At 36.3% G+C, this 17,073-nt stretch overlaps 2 protein-coding genes and 1 long non-coding RNA gene across 3 annotated transcripts; 1 reads left to right on the forward strand and 2 right to left on the reverse strand.

Annotated features, from left to right (window-relative positions):
• Positions 1–878: 878 nt before the first annotated feature.
• On the reverse strand, positions 879–4,273 carry LOC140823660 (uncharacterized). The gene is made up of 4 exons (XR_012116252.1): positions 3,692–4,273; positions 2,927–3,379; positions 1,931–2,099; positions 879–1,263 (listed from the first exon to the last, which is right to left on the reverse strand). It is a non-coding gene; the product is annotated as an uncharacterized lncRNA (long non-coding RNA).
• Positions 4,274–4,742: 469 nt separating this feature from the next.
• LOC140823661 (autophagy-related protein 13b-like) lies at positions 4,743–8,960 on the forward strand. Its single transcript, XM_073185113.1, has 4 exons — positions 4,743–5,054; positions 5,222–6,615; positions 6,689–6,873; positions 8,221–8,960. Exons 2-4 carry the CDS (start codon positions 5,227–5,229, stop codon positions 8,579–8,581), a joined length of 1,935 nt encoding a protein of 644 aa, XP_073041214.1. The 5' UTR covers positions 4,743–5,054; positions 5,222–5,226; the 3' UTR covers positions 8,582–8,960.
• Positions 8,961–11,818: 2,858 nt separating this feature from the next.
• LOC140823662 (probable nucleolar protein 5-1) lies at positions 11,819–16,845 on the reverse strand. The gene is made up of 9 exons (XM_073185115.1): positions 16,731–16,845; positions 16,455–16,581; positions 16,315–16,356; positions 15,712–15,891; positions 15,440–15,604; positions 13,849–14,049; positions 12,666–13,163; positions 12,446–12,580; positions 11,819–12,361 (listed from the first exon to the last, which is right to left on the reverse strand). Exons 2-9 carry the CDS (start codon positions 16,530–16,532, stop codon positions 11,966–11,968), a joined length of 1,695 nt encoding a protein of 564 aa, XP_073041216.1. The 5' UTR covers positions 16,533–16,581; positions 16,731–16,845; the 3' UTR covers positions 11,819–11,965.
• Positions 16,846–17,073: the final 228 nt, after the last annotated feature.

Below are 17,073 nucleotides of genomic sequence, written 5' to 3' on the forward strand. Positions count from 1 at the left end.
TCAAACATGCTTAACTTTAGAGGTTTTATGTGATGAGCTACCAAAAAGAAGATGCAACTTAGTATCAATCAAATCTTTTAAGCCCTCTTCAACTGTATATTCCATTACATTGAACAGTCTCGGAATCCCTCTCCTTCCGGTGTAAGAACGGTTCATTCATGTTCCCTCTACCTAGAAACCTGTCAGGAGCCGCTCATTGTCCGTGCCATCTCATGGCACCGACGATCACCCCCCGCCCTCTTCGACCCCGGGCCTCACATGCCCACCAGCTTCCGCTTGGTTCGTCCCCGAACCACACCGTACGCGGAGAGGTCGGCTCTGATACCACTTGTAACGCCCCAGATTCGATGACTGTCCTCACTGTATCAAGACGAGTCTTTCCAGCGTGCTTATGTCCTCACTCACACGCACCCTGGGAAACTTCCCAAGAGGTCACCCATCCTAAAATTGCCCCAAGTCAAGCACGCTTAACTTTAGAGTTCTTATGTGATGAGCTACCGAAAAGAAGATGCATCTTCTTGATATGAGTAGTACCAATCAAATCTTTTAAGCTCTCTTCAACTGTACAGTCCATTACATTGAACAGTCTCGGAATCTCTCTCTTTCCGGTGTAAGAATAGTTCATTCATGTTCCCTCCAACTAGAAGCCTGTCAGGAGCCGCTCCTTGTCCGTGCCACCTCATGGCACCGACGATCACCTCCCACCCTCTTCGGCCCCGGGCCTCACACTAAAATAGTATTAGCTTTTGTGTTTTATATTATCTAGATAGATGCTAAAATATGTGCTATAGTATTGTAGTTTTCGAATCTGAATGACATGCAAACACAAACTCACTCTACTTTATAATTAAAATAATTACAATAAGTCCCATATAATTTAAAATCAGTGCATTCTTCTGTAACACTCGATTTCGTTCGATACTCATCATCTATCGCACTTTATCAACTCTAATAACTCACTAGAATTTAAACATCAAATTCTAGTACCCAGCCGATCATTTTCTTCAATTTTTGGCCCTTGATAATAAATATTTAAAAAAATACAAAATTTTCCCTTCGTCAATGGGACCTTATACAAACCGCTCTGTTACAGGACTAGAAAAGGCCGTCAAGAAAGGGGGAGAAAGATGAACACACATGGGGGAACATTAAAAAAAATATTACACAAGGAAACCTACATCCAAACGCATAGAAAAATCTTGTGCTAACTTTGTCCAAACACACAGCTTTGCTTGCTGTTTCTTCGCAGTCAAAAAACGGCAGCTGAACAAAATTTTGAAAACCAAATATGAAATGAGAGAGGCGCAGAGGTAGATACCCAAGGAAGCAACATAGAGCAAATAAATGTGACACATACAACAGCATTTTCATGGTTATTATTCTAAAACTCCGCCATTTCTCTGACTTGAAATATAAAACATCGTGCCCATGCTCCTTAAATTACTGGCTTTTTCAATCAATTTACAAACCAGTCTCAAATTCAGAGGATTTCAGTTCCATGGTAACTGCAGCTAAGGCTATCATTCGCATTATCACATTTGAATACCAATTTAGGAACTCGGTGATTATGCTATAATTGAGAATTTTCTTGTTTTTATTGGAAGAACCATTTGAATTCAGATGACAAGGTTTCCATAAATGATGAGGCTCAAGTACATTGAAACATAAAATCTCCAGTTATATTGTCCTGAATCACTAAATTAAGAATCCTATCTATGAAAGGACTACATTAAGATTCCAGTAGATTGCAATAACATAGTGGCAAAAGATTGTCATACAACATTGTTATATTGTTTATCGAGTAAAGACTGACTATTTTTGTCTTCCATTTTATTAAGAAAGCTACTCAAGAGACAATAAAAAAACTTTGATGACAAGTACATGAAAAAAGAAAAGAAAGAAAATGAATATAAAAACTGCAGGATCTAACCTGAAAAGATGGAAAAAAAATTCATGATAAGGCCCCTCAATCTGAAGGAAGATTCATTAGTTCGTGTATGCTTCTGAGACAGCTTGAGATTAAATAGCTGACGTGAGAAGTGTATCACGAAAACCTTCTTCTGTAACATGCACTTCCAAATTTGTGTTGGAAAGCTCATCTGAATATAAGAAAACTGAAAGGTCATCTAAAGCACTCAACTTAAAAAATTGTAAAAAAGCATGACAACTCATTCATCAAACGGTCTAAAGGAAACTGAAGAAAGAACCTAAAATATAGAATCATTCAACCGTTTTCGTCCAACATCATTAAAATTCTAGTGCTGTAACAATCAATTAAATATACATGCGTCCTACTAAAAATAAAGAAACAAATAAAAGAGTAAGGGTAAAATGGAAAGAAAAATACTCCTGAAAAGGAACAGATAAACTGGAAGAATAATAGATTTAATCAGACAGTGGACAATTTAAGTAGGTGAAGAAACACAAGTTGATATTCAAGTGGCCCTCCAAAATCACATCTCAAAATATTATGGACTGAAATTATTTTCGACAAGCAGATGCAAAATAATAATAATAATAACAACAATAAAAATAATAATGATAATAAATCAATTAGGAATACTTCACAGAGGGATGGCAAATATAGGATATATCTTATAATCTATACTACGTCAGAAGAAATACTCCAAGTATAACATACACAATTGTGTTAAAAAATAAAAAAATAAAATAAAAGAGTGGATCCTACATGAAATACACAACAAACCCATGAATTGTTGTGTATGCTAAGTGTTTTTTCCAATGTAGCATCTATTAAACCCATATAATATGATTTGCTAGATTAGTATTAAGTTGCAGACATTCAAAGTCTAATTAATGGTATTCACATGATGGTCAAAGTATAATATTTGTTTCAACTCATTTATTAAGCCTTTATCCTTTTAAAGCAAATATTTTTCAAATTAATGAGTTCCCAAACATGAACCTTCTATTCTTTAACTGCGTCATCAGAAATAATAATGATCTCTGAACCATCAGTTTCTTGTGAAATTAGAGAACCATCTCTCTCTATTTTGCGTTCACCAGACTGTGCAGCAGTTCTTTGAGTATAATTCTTTGAAGCCCTGAGAGCATACATTAGCATGTATGCATAACACCATTTGATTCCAAAGAGTGCGGCTGATTGTCATTCATATTATTATCATCTGGAAGAGTGTCCTTTTTTTTCCACAGAAGATGAGCAGTCATCTGGCTCATTTGCCCAATTTTAGTAGTAGAAATTGAAGAAGTGGCCCCAATGGCTCTTGACCTAAATTTGAGACGCTTATATCATCAAATTCCCACCATTCATCGGTGTTATCGTTTTTAATAACCTTTGGGCCATGTTAAGTTCTCCAGGAAAATGAAACAGAGAAGTGATCTTTTTCTTTGCTGTCGTCTGAAAAGAAATAATCGAAGTTATATATAAATAGAGGAGATCAAATAATTAAGAACACATGTTTCATTTGCAACAGAAACTTTAACACCAAGTGCCATATGAATCGTTATTACCCAAGATGTAAAGACAAGAATGAGCCTTAACATAGTAAAATACAAGGCTTGAGTTATGAGACAACTATTGATGAACATAAACAAAAGTGGCATTGCCGATTAGAATTCACCAAAAACCAAGCAGTCAACTGCGGAGAATGGTGACCCATATTTGAAAGTTTATTGAAAAGAAACAGCATAAGTGAACAATATCTATTACATTTGGAAGGAATACACAACGCTTCAGCTGAAAATTTAGAACAGCAGGCAGCAAACGCAACTTGATGCTGCGGGTAGCATCAGCTCGTTTTGATGAAGCTTCGGATTCATTCCCACATTTCGAGCATCTAAATTTATTGAGCGGAAAAAAGGCAGGCTCGGTCAATTCACTACAAACAATATGCAACAATTAAAAAACAAACAGCACACAGACAAGTGATCTATTCTCCACTACATGGTTAATTACAATAAAGTAAATATCTTACCTAGACTTTAATAAATAATAAATCTACGAAATGATAGAATTATGGAAAAATAAATAGAAGGAAAAAATTGATGCCACAAGCGAACCATTCAAGAGAACATTTGATGTAATAAGTTTGTATCTTATGCAATTATTAACAAAAATCGAGGAAAAAAATACAAACATTGCAAAATCTATGGCAGTCCTAGCATGGATGATACTGCATTATTGCAAAATCAACTGGTAAAAGGTCTCTATGCAGATTCATCCATCCCTTCTCTTAAAACTTGCAAAGACTTTTTGGGTGTGTGTAGTCAAAGGAAAATCAACAAAGTAAAGAGAGCGATCAATTAACGAATTAATAATTTGATATCGGAAATTAAATGAAAGACATACATGAATGACACCCGAAAAAGATGTTTAGATATTAATTTAAATACATTTCAAATACATAACCGAATCGAATCGAATACGAAAAAAATTTTAAAGCTCAAATCAGTTATATTCAAACTCAAGTTAATTTTAATATACATAACTCAAAACATTTAGATATATCTGCGAACAGCTAAAAATAAAGAGTTGAAATATATTTATGTAATATATAATTATATTATTTTAATAAAAGCAACTCATAAACCTATAAAATGGGGTAGGGAAATAAGATTATTCTGAAATTCATGTCGATACAGTTTAACCGGTAGTAGTTTCGCCATTATTGGGGGTGTAAAAAATGTCCGAAATGTACAACTATACAAAGTACAACTGCATGAAGCGGTAGCAGTGATCCTCAATCATCTCTGAGCTGATCATCTCCTCCAGATAAAACGAGAAACAAAAAAAGAAAAAAAAAAAAAGTATAACAATGTTCTCATCTCTCTATAGAAACCCAAAAAGCTGCGCCACGCATCTCTCTTCATCGTTCGTCTCCGGAAACTACGAAAGCCGCCAAATTTCGAGGTCATTGGGGAGTATTTATTGCAGAACTGTGAGTATGTGTGCCTGTCCTTGATTGATTACTGGACGCGTAGAAACCACAAACGCGGCAGAGCTTGATATAGGCGTGCAGAGACGAGAATACCGTTGGGATTTCGGATTTCTTTGATAGAACAGTCAACAGTCTGTGAGTTTTATCTTCGTCTTGTTTTCCGACCACACTTAGCAATTTCAAGCTTGCTTTCTACTCATGATCTGATTTTGAAGTTTTAGAAGATTTGGGTTCTGTAGAATTTTGGTTCTTATTGAGTATTTTGATTGCCAAAGTTATTTTGTGTTTGTTTATTTTGATAGAATCTATGGCTACATATCATGGAAACAGTATCAATTCAGAACCCGCGAGAATGGAACAAATAATCACTGAATTCTTTGCTAAAAGCCTACACATAATACTGGAATCGCGGTGCCCATATGTTTCTTCACGGAATTACAGTGGTGAACAAGTTTTATCCTCCCCGTCACCTTCGTCATCAACCTCTTCAACATCGAGTTTTAGACCGAGGGATAAATGGTTTAATTTAGCCCTTCGGGATTGTCCTGCTGCATTAGAAAATATAGATTTTTGGCGGCAGAGCAATCTTGAACCCATGATAGTTGATGTCTTTTTAGTGCAGAGACCAAGAGACTGTGACCTCTTGCATTGTTCCCCTAAACGAATGCTTGTGCAGAATATATGGGGGAAAGAGAGGTATTATTATGGTTCTGACAATGATGAATTTGGGTGTGAGACAAAAAATGAAAAGATCGTTGAGAGGTGGGTATTGCAGTATGAGAGTAAGAAGACTGATGCTAACGGGGGTGGCTCGTTGAGTAGTAAGAGAACAGCTTGTACGAGCTCTCATGCTCTATACAAGAAGTCAATATTGTTGTTACGGTCTCTGTATACAACCGTTAGGCTCTTGCCAGCTTACAAGTTGTTTCGCGATCTTATTTCATCAGCACAAATTCGATTGTATAATCTACGCCACCGGGTTTCATCTTTTGTGGAGCCATTTACCCCTATGGAGGAGGAAGATATGCAACATTTCGTGTTCTCTCCAGTTGATACTTCTTGTGGTAGGCTTTTCCTCTCAGTTGCATATCGATCATCAGTATTGGATGTAAGTTCCGAGCCATCAACTCCTATGTCCCCACAATTCATACCTGAATATGTTGGAAGCCCAATGACTGAACCACTTAAAAGGTTTCCATCATATCTTAAATCACAAAGCTCCCCATCTCAATCCCCATTTTGTAGGCGGCATAGCTGGAGTTATGACATATATAGAGCATCACCACCTTCAGTAAACCCTACACCTTCACCCACATTTTCTGAATCTCATGCTTCAACGTCAATAAAGCATACCTGCCGTCTTCCTCCTGCAAGCTTACCTCGTAATTTGCCCAGTGAAACAACTGCCATTCATGTGAAAAATCCAAGTTATGATGAATATTGGCCTTCCCTCGTATTTTCACCATCTCCATCTCCATCACCACCAACCTACATTCCTGGCAGCCATTCATCAAAAGCTCTTTTACGGTCTGAAAGTGCCCCAGTTAGTATACCTGCATCAAGGCTTTCTAGCTTCCCTTCAGTTTCCAGCAATCAATTGATGCCTCCTTCTCCTCCTATGAAAGCTACTCGAGTCACTGTTGTTAAGCAAATTGCACATACAGGTCTTCATATGGCTAATTCAACAGTGGACAAGGTATACTTTAGTTTATTTGTCCTTTTAAAATATCACCAACCGGTTTAACCAGTAGAGCCGTTTTCTTATGCAGTCGTCTTCTTTCAGCAAGGATGGGCCCGGAAAAATGTCTGTAGTGAAACCAACGTCAAATAGCTCTCCTCCAAAATCTTTATCTAGAAGTTCCAGTAGGTTATCTTTTCAGGATGATTATGATGATTCGGAGATTTCTGGACCATTTTTTGTAGACGACGACGACACGATAGATCCACTTTCCAGGTAATCATGAAACATTTGTGACTCGATTCTATTACTTCTAGGTGCAAAAAAATATGTTCGTCTATCTTTTGATGATTTTAGGCGCACCTGTTCTATCCTCGTGCTTTGTTTATGATAGTGGAATCAAAATTGAGTGCAGAGATAATAAGCGATACGAGCTTCAAACTTCAAAGCAGCTTCAGTTGAAATAAAATATTTTTGAAATTAAATGTTTTCACCTGACTGAAAAATGAATCTAATGTTCCCAGAGAAGAAATACTTCTGTGAAAATGTATGCAAATAATTTTAAAGAGTTTATCAATATTAGATCTTCTTAGGGATTTTACTTATGCTTATTGATAAGTTGTAGTTCGAATTTTCACTCTTTCTTCGGTGGATCACTGGTCCACTATATGTAACCTAAATTTCATAATTAATGAATTAATGTTTCTTATCAAAAAAAAAAAATTTCAGAGAATTTTATGTAGGGGGCAGAACCCCTTTTGAGTTCCTTTTACAAACAGTGCCGCGCCGGTCTTTAGTAGCTCCTTCTAATGAGAACTGTTGGAGAGTGCTTCCAACGCCGCTATTAATGTTCCATGATGAAGTCCATTTTTTATTTATTTAATCATGTCAAGTCATTGTTCCAGTCAGCACCACACATCTATGTGAGTCTGCAACTTATGAGTTATTACCTGGAAAGGGAAAAAGGACCCCATGAGATTTTATAGCATGCATTTGTTGTTGACTGGAAAATATGGAATGATAATCGCGAGATACCCACATATAGCGTATTGAAATCATTGCCGTGACTTGTATTTGCTTGTCTCCCACTCTTTGAGGTTTAAAGTTTAGTCATTCACTTGGTTGATGATATCTACGTGCAACATTTGGCTCTTTATCATGTTTTATTTGGACAACCTATCTTCTCGTTTTGTTCGGCATCTGACTGGTGCATCTTTCTCATTATCTACGTGCTAACATCTGCCAGGCACCTTCCAAATTTTTATTGCCTTTGTCGTCAGCACTTTGTGGTTGGGGTGACATCCGAATTTCTCTTGATTGAATGGAGATTGCGTCACTTGATGGCTTGATTTTTCTGTAGTTGGAACTATGTGTAGTGAACACAATCAAGTTGCGATGTTTGCTTTGTTTTAAAGCTCCGTTGAAACCAAAAAGTTCTAGTGTTGTTCTTTTTTATAATTTTTCTGATCTTATGATACAGCTTATCTGAGTGTCATGCTACAAGCATGGAGCGCCTCTATAGTTGTGATTTATTTCATGTCATATATAGGAGCTAGAGCTGTAATCAAATTTACTTTGAATCACCCAACTATTTGAAAATAAACTGTATTGTGATGGTTTCAGGCCTGGTTCGTTTGATCAGCCGCACCATCCAATGGTGCCCCAGGAGCCTGGTGGGATTCTCCTGGTTAGAAAATCACAAGATGCTGCAGTCGGTGCTCTAGTTCAAATGCTGAAGAAAGCACCGCCTCTTTGCCAAGACATCTCTTTTTCAGCAGATTCCAAGCTTAAGACACCAACGAACTGCAATCAAGATTCAAATGAAAATTCTGAAAAGTCCAATATACTGCAGTCTGGTTCTACAAATCTTGCATCTTCTGGACTTGCTTCATCAAAGACCACGTCTGATGCATTAGACGAGCTTCGTGGATACAGAGAATTGAAAGACTCGCTATTGAAGAAAGGTAAAATTTATCAGCAATAGGCAGCCTCTTTTACCAAAGAGGATGTGTGCAAGAATAAAGGAAGTTCCAAGGTTCTCTTGCTAACATTTTCTTTGCGGTGTCAAGGTTCTCCGAAATTGCACAAGATTTCTTCTGTTCCAGCCCCATTTGTACATTTTTTAGTAAAAATATGTGAGGCATGTTTGTTATCCTAATCTAATGAGTCGTTCTAAGGGTTTGAGTCTAGCAAATAAAAAATGTGGTTGTATGAGGTCTACGGTACTCACCGATGTTGGCCGAGGCATCTGTAATACTCTGATGTACATTATAGTTGTATATACATATACAGTCACAGAGAAAACACTATGGTGATATTTGTTTACCATTTATTTGGTATGAAAAAAGTGCAGAAATGTGTGATAGGCTCGTGAAGGTGAGCATGATGGTAAACAACGACTTTCCTTTATCTAATTTTCTATTGTAAATGTCCGTCTGGCACACGTTGTGCTTACCATTTATTTGCTGAAAATAATAGAATAACCTGTTCTTGTCCTCTTCTTTTTTAGAGGCAACGAACAAATACTTAATCACCACAATCTTGGAAGTTTCAAGTGAAAAAAACACCTTGGAAACTCTCCAGCTATCCATCAATATGAAAATTTCACGTTTGTCATGTACTCAATCTTTTGTTGTTCTGGATGGATTGTAGAATAGTAAGGGGTTCATCGGGAATTCGGACGAGGGGCGAAATGTAACGATCCTATAAAATAGGAAACGGATGGGGGCGGCAATTGGTCTTGAGGTGGACGTTGCATGAAATGATGTGCAAAAAGATTCAATTTTTCTTAATTCGAAAAGGGTGATTGTCTTTCCTAGTCTCACATGCAGTTGTACTTTCAGTATCCCTTGGTGATGAAATGGTAGGCACAGACACAAGACTCCAAATCTCGTTACGATATACATTTTCTCCCAAGATTTATATCATTTGATTGCTCAGATTTGCGACAAATTTGGTACGTGAGAATCATTCAAAACCATATGTCACGAAACAAATCTATCAACCATAATTATTTGAAAACATGACAAAAGAATCTTTAAAACGAACTGTATGATTTTTTTTTACTGTGCATTAGCTATGGCAATATCTAGCCGGTGATCATCGTTCCAGCTCCTTCACCAGTGAGAATCTCAAATAGCTGACGATTTTTTAATGTCATGGAATCAAAATTGTGTTTCCTTTGCGAGCAGGTTATGGGGCTGAAAAGAAGACAAGTTTCAATAGGGTCTGGATCAAAATCGAGGGACAAGGTTGTGATTGTGGAGGAGGTAACTTTATATAAAAACTCTAGATGGGTTTCAAAGAGCCATTACTAGGTAATGTTGACGTGACAAAACATGATATCTACGCTCTAATATACGACAACAAATTCACACTTTTTAGTATCCTACGCGCACACGCACACATATCTGAACATCGACAAATGAAATATCAGGAGGGGTCTAAGTTTGCATTCCTTTGCCAGCCAAGAAAGCTTTAAAAGCCAAATACTTGTCTTTTTACATCTTCAAATGTTGCTCTCCTTTCTAGACCTACAATTGATGTCAAAACATTGTGGATGAGTTTTTACCCACATGGAAGAAGGTGCCTTATGCCAGCAAAACAATAAATATCCAAGTTGCAAACTAGAACTAGGAAAACAAAACTTGTGTTACCGATTGAAAATTGGATGAAAATGTTAGCAGCTATTATTGTTCAAGAGAAAAACAGAGAGTTCAGAATAGTTCGCCTTCTACATGCCGAGCTTACGTAATTTAACCATCTATATCCACATCAAACATTGATACTCGAGGAAATGAAAGTTACTGTTAATGTTCTGAAAAACATACGCATAAATAATAAGTCTCGTAAACTAATGTGGGAAATAATTCCAATCCATTAACAAATAACCAAGAGAATTCACCTGGCACTGAACATCTAAATTTGAGGAGGTGGTTGTTCTGTGTGTATCGATTTTGTTGGACATGAAAGCAATGCCTTCAAACACAGACAATAGACAGAAATAGAGAAGATTTTTACATTAAACTTGCAAGTTGAATCTGTGTGATATTCCCTCCTTCCCGATTTGAAACGGCTCTACGTCTGTTCATTATAACAAGAAACATCAAGTTGATGAAGTTGATAAACACTTTGTCAATGTTTATGATGTCGAGTCTTTCTATTTAAATGATGCGATCTACTTTATTAGTATGGTTTGAAACTATTATATTAGTGCAAGAATTTGTCCAACGCGCACCTAAAAATATCATATGTAGGTTTTATCGTCACAAAAAAAAAAACACAAACTTAGTGAATGTTCTACTTGAAGTAATTCTTCATATATCTTGATATCATTAAATAACGTGAATAACTTATATTATAATGGAAATTTATATTATTTATTAAAGATTAAATAACTAAAATTTCACGATAACATGATAGTAGAAATACTACAAGTGTACCCGAGCATGAAATCTTTGGAAAGGGAAGAACATGGGTGATCCGGATTTTATAGAAAATCGAGAAACACCCCACTTAAACTTTAGTTACATTTGTTATGTAGCAATATATTAATAGATATTTACAAAATTGAATTTTAATAATTTATATTTTCTTAATAAAATATTAACATATCAATACACACACAAAATTCTTGTGAGATATATATTCTATTTGAGTCACAAATGAAAAAAATATTATTTTATATGTCAAAAATATTACTTTTTATTGTAAATATGAGCAGGATTGTCTAATCTCACGAATAAAGATCAATAAAACTGCTTCACAAAAGACCTATTACAATATATAATAGATATACTCGCTGTGACAAAGTAGTTATTAAATTATGATTTTATTTTTCAAAAGAAAATGTTTATACATCGATACAAAATAAATGTAGCAGACATGACACTAAGATCACTTGATTACAACATAAATTTAATATTCAATGTAATATAGATAAAATCAAATAAAACAGACTAAAATTTGGTATCAAGAGTGTTGGGACGATTAAATCCGCAAATGATTTTAAAACCAACCATTATCATGAGATAATGTTATTCGAAATATGGATATAAATTTTAAATCTAGAGTTGTCTCATATAAATATTGATAAAACAAATGAATCGCAATGCATGGATATGAATAAAGGCCCCATTTTCACGGGAATTATCGAGCAAAAGCACGCACATTTTTCTGACCGTACCAATAATTAAGATTTCTCAAAATTCACACTTCTAGAAGCTATAAATGTCTTGTTCAATTGCATTTATAATTAGGCAAAATATCCCAAAGCCAAGAAAGGTATCATCTTACAATACCAAATCAAACACAAGAAACACAAAACTGTAAGATCTGGTTTTCTTGCATGCCTCTAAAATGTTACAGCTCAATCGCCACTTTTCTTCTTCTTCTTCTTCTCCTTCTTGCTCGGGGTTTCGACTTCTTCAAGATCCTTATGTTTTCTCTTCTTTTTCTTCTTGTCTCCTGCACTGTTCTGTTCATTTTGGTTCTGTAACTCAGAATCATCAGATAAATGCTTTCTCTTTTTCTTCTTTTCCTTCTTCCCAACTCCATCTTCAGGTTCAACATCTTCAACTCCATTTGGAGCCACGGTTTCTTCAGCATCTGCCTTCTTTTTCTTCCTTTTCTTCTTCTTTTGCTCTCCATCGGTAACATGAAGGTCGTTGCCAGCTTGCTCTGTGGGAGATGCTACCGCTTCCACCTCTTTCTTGGATAGTGGCTCGAGTAGACCAAGAATTGAATCTGCTGCAGTATTGTAAGTCTGCAGAAAAACAAAATTTGAATTTAGACATGAAAGCACAAAATAACAAGGAAACATAGTAAGAGATTGGAATTTGTTGTCGACCTTAGCTGGTGTAATTAGTCCACCAGAACCCTTCTTCCTGTCCTTGTCATAAAATTCAATCTTCGGTTTTCCTTTCACTGATCCAGCAGAACGACTGAGTTCTTTGCCTTCTAAGCTCCTCAACCGAGCTTCAAGCTGTAAGATTGAGAGGTCGACAAATCATGAACACAATTAGTGTAAAACCACAGACATAAAGCACGTATCAACCGAAATGAGGTACCTTCGCTCTGTTTTCCAGTCCCATGGTATTATCTTGCCCCTCTCCAAGAGCATCACACCGAATAGCCAAAGCAGCTTTTGCAGCGAGAGATCGTGAAATTTTGCCTTTATGCTTTGGTGCTGCTTGACCAATTAAAGAAGCATGGTAAATGAGCCCATATTTAGGAGTTGCATGCTTTGTTTTCAAAGCTCTAAATAGGGCCTTTTCTGCTCCAAGTATTTGAACTGTACTTCCAGGCTGCTTAGCAAGATTTATTAAGCTTCCTCCATGAGCAATCAATCGAGCACCGACGAGTTCTCCAACAAGGGCAGTAAGATTCGGGGCGACTGTGTTCATTCTGCTCTTCAAGTAGTCGTACAATTGAGCTCTGTACTCGGAAAGTGAAAGAACTTGGTTGCACAAATCCTTGATGTTCTCTAGATCAAGATCACTGACTTCAGTTCCCATAGATATCATGGCAGCCTCTTTCAGTTCTGCCTCAACCTCTTCTGCGAGGATCTGTGATCAATGTAGTTGCGCGTGATAAGCAGCAACAAATTAAATAGGAATATACTTCCAGGAAATGCAATGCAATTCAGTCAAGTAATAAATTTTGATGCATCAAAGTTCAAACAATACCAAATAAAAAGAATTCACCAAAATATTTGTTCTCTCTGCTTGGGGTGCAATGCTGCCACATGACAAATTAAGATAGCCATGCAACTCTAGAACCTTGTTAAAAATTAAAAGGCAGCAAGCATTTAGCCATTAGCTAAGCAATAGCCTTGATATCTATTTATGGTGCAGAAAATTCTCATTAGGTTCTAAGCTTAGAAACTGAAAGAAAGTCAAGTATTTAGTCAAGTATCATCAAATAGGTAAGCAAACGAAAAACCAGAATCCTAGTAAGTATACCTTCTGCGGCATTTCACTAAAATTAAATGCACCTTGGTAGAGTTTCACAAAGGATTTTTATATGCAAAAAAAAAAGAGAACTGCACTTTCTTGCAATCAATTTACTTTTATTTGCACAAAAATACGAAGGGACGTAGCATTTTTGTGAGTCTTCGTACTTGTTATTCCTATTCATTAATTCCATATTACATATATATAGTTATAAGATATTTAACATTATTGCATTAACATAATTATTTATTTACTAGCTGGGATGGTGCGTGGGAGGAACAGAATCTAGAACCTCTACCTCAGAGAAATCAAGCTTGGCGGCATTCGTTCGGTCACCCATCAACTTCACTGCCTTTGCATAAAGGATATTGTCCTGAACAATCTTAGCAAGTTCTGGAAAATGCCAACCATACCATTCTCTAACCCTCATGGCATATGTATTTAGCTCTTTGTCGAGATCATCCAGCAAGCTAATGGCTTGTATTATCATTGTATCAACCTAATATGCAACAGCCAAAAACTATCAGAAGCATAAACTTTGGGAGTTATGATAACATGATCGATTGATGCCCACGGTTTTTCACTTTTCACAAACATTAAAATGATATAAAACCATTTCCACTCCCCAGGAAGTGGGACTGATTTCAAATTGTGGTTCCGATAGAGGGAAAAATATACTTTACTTGAGAAAATTAATTATCAAATTTATGCTATCATAAAGCTCGGAACAGTAGTTGCTGAAGTTCCTTCCTCCAGTATTTAGAGCAATTTAATTGCTTAATGTCATAAACATTTGAATTTTCGCGAGGTATGCATCCTTGGAAAAATAATACAACCATACTGGTTAAATCAGTACTGTCATTGAATCATCATCAGATAAAATATTCAAAACAAGCAGTTATCTACACAGAACTTTGTCATAGCCAAAGTTGTAAGAAGCGTCCTGGCTGCGCCTAATAGCCAAAGTTGTAATAAACGCCGACCTTGCAAGAGACGAGCCCTTGCACGCCGCGCACCTTACATGCCTGGGTGGTTACCCAGGTGCAGACCTTGCAAGAGACGAGCCCTTGCAAGGTCGAGCCCACACGCGCGCCTCTTGCAAGGCACAAGGCTCCTGCGGCGACAAAAAGCACACTCCTGTATTTCACTGACCCAGTTTCTCTATTTTTTAACAAAAAAAGGGATGCAAAGCTTAGAACCCAAAGCTGGTTTAGAAAAAAAAGTAAAAGCATAAACCCTAAAAAATAAGAAGCAGGGCAGCAATGATCATAGCCATGTTAGCTTCTATTCTGTTTTGAAAAACTAAAATAACGATCAAAGCCCCAGGATCAACAAGCATCATGAAGAATTAGAAACACAACAACTAACGGTTTCCAAATCATCAAACAAACAAATAATCAATTTTATTGATAAATTAGACTTCTGAATAGCTTAATTATTTCAATAACAACATTTTTGTCATATAATGATAATAGTATATAATTTTTTTAAAAAAATTAATAGTGCGCCTCGCTCCAATATCCCTTTGCGCCTTGGTGTGCCTCTAATAACTATGGTCATAGCTCACTACTCCAGTTCTTCAAACAAAGGCATCGAATCTTTGAAGCAGAAATTTTCTGATATTAAACATTATGAGATTAGGTTCTGTTTGCCAATCACAAGCCTAGTTCAACATTCATGAATCGAGCTTTGTTGTCATCAGCATAAGAGAAACCATAAAATCAGCAGCTGTGTGGCAGCAAAAACAATATACAGCTTCGAATTTCGATATCGCATACATAATGCTGAAAAGCAACCTCATAGAACATATAATATCGTATGAGTTGTGAGAATTGTAAACGATTCCAACGCAAGTATCAACAACAGAAATTAACTAGTTAACAGTTCACCTTATCGGGACTGAATTTCAATTTGTATCTGGAGAGGCTGTGAGATAAGCCCAGACTCATTGGAGCTAAATCTTGCACAGCTAGACCAGATATGAGTTCAGTCAATTGACTTCTTACTCCCCTCATCAGTTCCATGACAGCATTGTTGTGGACACATTCAATATGCTGAGGCATAAAATAGAACCGTGAATAGCCAAAAATCACACCATTTTGATACAAGTTATTGGTAACATGCAAAACAGTATATCTAGTACGGTATAGTGATGGCTCACCATTTTCTCTTTAATGGTATTCCCAAGTTTGGAATCAGCTACAGCTAAAATGTCACCTTCACAATGGCTACGCAAAAAATTGCGAAGACCTTTGCTGGGCTTACTGTCTATCAACAAAGTAGCTGCTGATAGAGCCTCTGATGTGTTCTCAAACTTAGAAAAGGCTTTAAGCTTGACAACCTGATTTCGAAAATCAAAGAAACTACAGAAAATTAACATGAGAATCACAAAACACACAAAAGAATCACCATGGAGCATTTCTCGTCAACTATTGCATCCCTTCCAAGGAGCATCACAAACTACTAGCATAAAGGGAGTTCTAACTTGTAACCCACTTTTCAGGTGTAGCGGATGATTAGAGGTGTATTATCCTTATGATAACATAAAGATTTAAGTAGCTACACCTACTTTATGCCAAAGAAAATGATGAGCTCCATTTCTATTACCATTTCACAGAACAATCCAAAACTAAACCAAGTTAACGTTCCTGCATATTGTGGAACACCGGAACCCAACAAGTATCCAACATCAATCTGAGGTAAATAAAACGAAATCTAACGCAAATGCAGCAAAATAAAAAAACCACAAGCTTAGAATTACGACCTTTCTCGCAGACTCGGAAGTGGAGAAATCCTTCCCTAAATCCTGAAATACCCAAAAAAATGAAGGGAATATCAAGTGAACAAACATAAACATCAAAAGAGTGTAAAACATGAGCAAGTAAACAAAGATAGAAAATAAACCTCAACTTTGGAGAGTTTGCCTTCATCCAAAACTTTGAAAAGAGCAAAACCCGCCGGGGTTTCAAACAAAAGCAACATTTTACTCGACCACCGTCAAATAAATGTGTCTCCAAAATAAACAAAAAACCTGGCCAAAACAACATAAGTTTACACTTCGTGACAACGAAATTAACGGCCTTCCGACAACAAATAGATTTTTTAATAAAAAAAATTGCATGATTTTACTACTAAAGTTAACATTTCCGGAGACACTATACTGCAGCGTTCTAAATTTACCAGAAACTCGCCGCCGAGCTTAAGACGCGGCGGGTAGTTGATGAGGGTTTTTGAGGAGAAGCTCGTTGGGTTTTTCGAAGACTCATACTTGAGGGAGCGCCACCACCTATTTAACCCTAGAAAGGATGTTTTGGTAATTATCAAGTATTTATTTATTTATTATTATTTTAATTTATATATATATATATTGAAGTATTTATTTATTATTATTTAATTTATATATATTGAAGTATTTATTTATTATTATTTTAATTTATACCGAACCATATGATATGTGTTTTGATTCACATTTTTTATGCTCGTAATTGTCCTTTTTTATATAATTGTATTAAAAAATTGTTTA

Source organism: Primulina eburnea, chromosome 2 (genome assembly GCF_022965805.1).
Source record: "Primulina eburnea isolate SZY01 chromosome 2, ASM2296580v1, whole genome shotgun sequence".
NCBI lineage: Eukaryota > Viridiplantae > Streptophyta > Magnoliopsida > Lamiales > Gesneriaceae > Primulina > Primulina eburnea.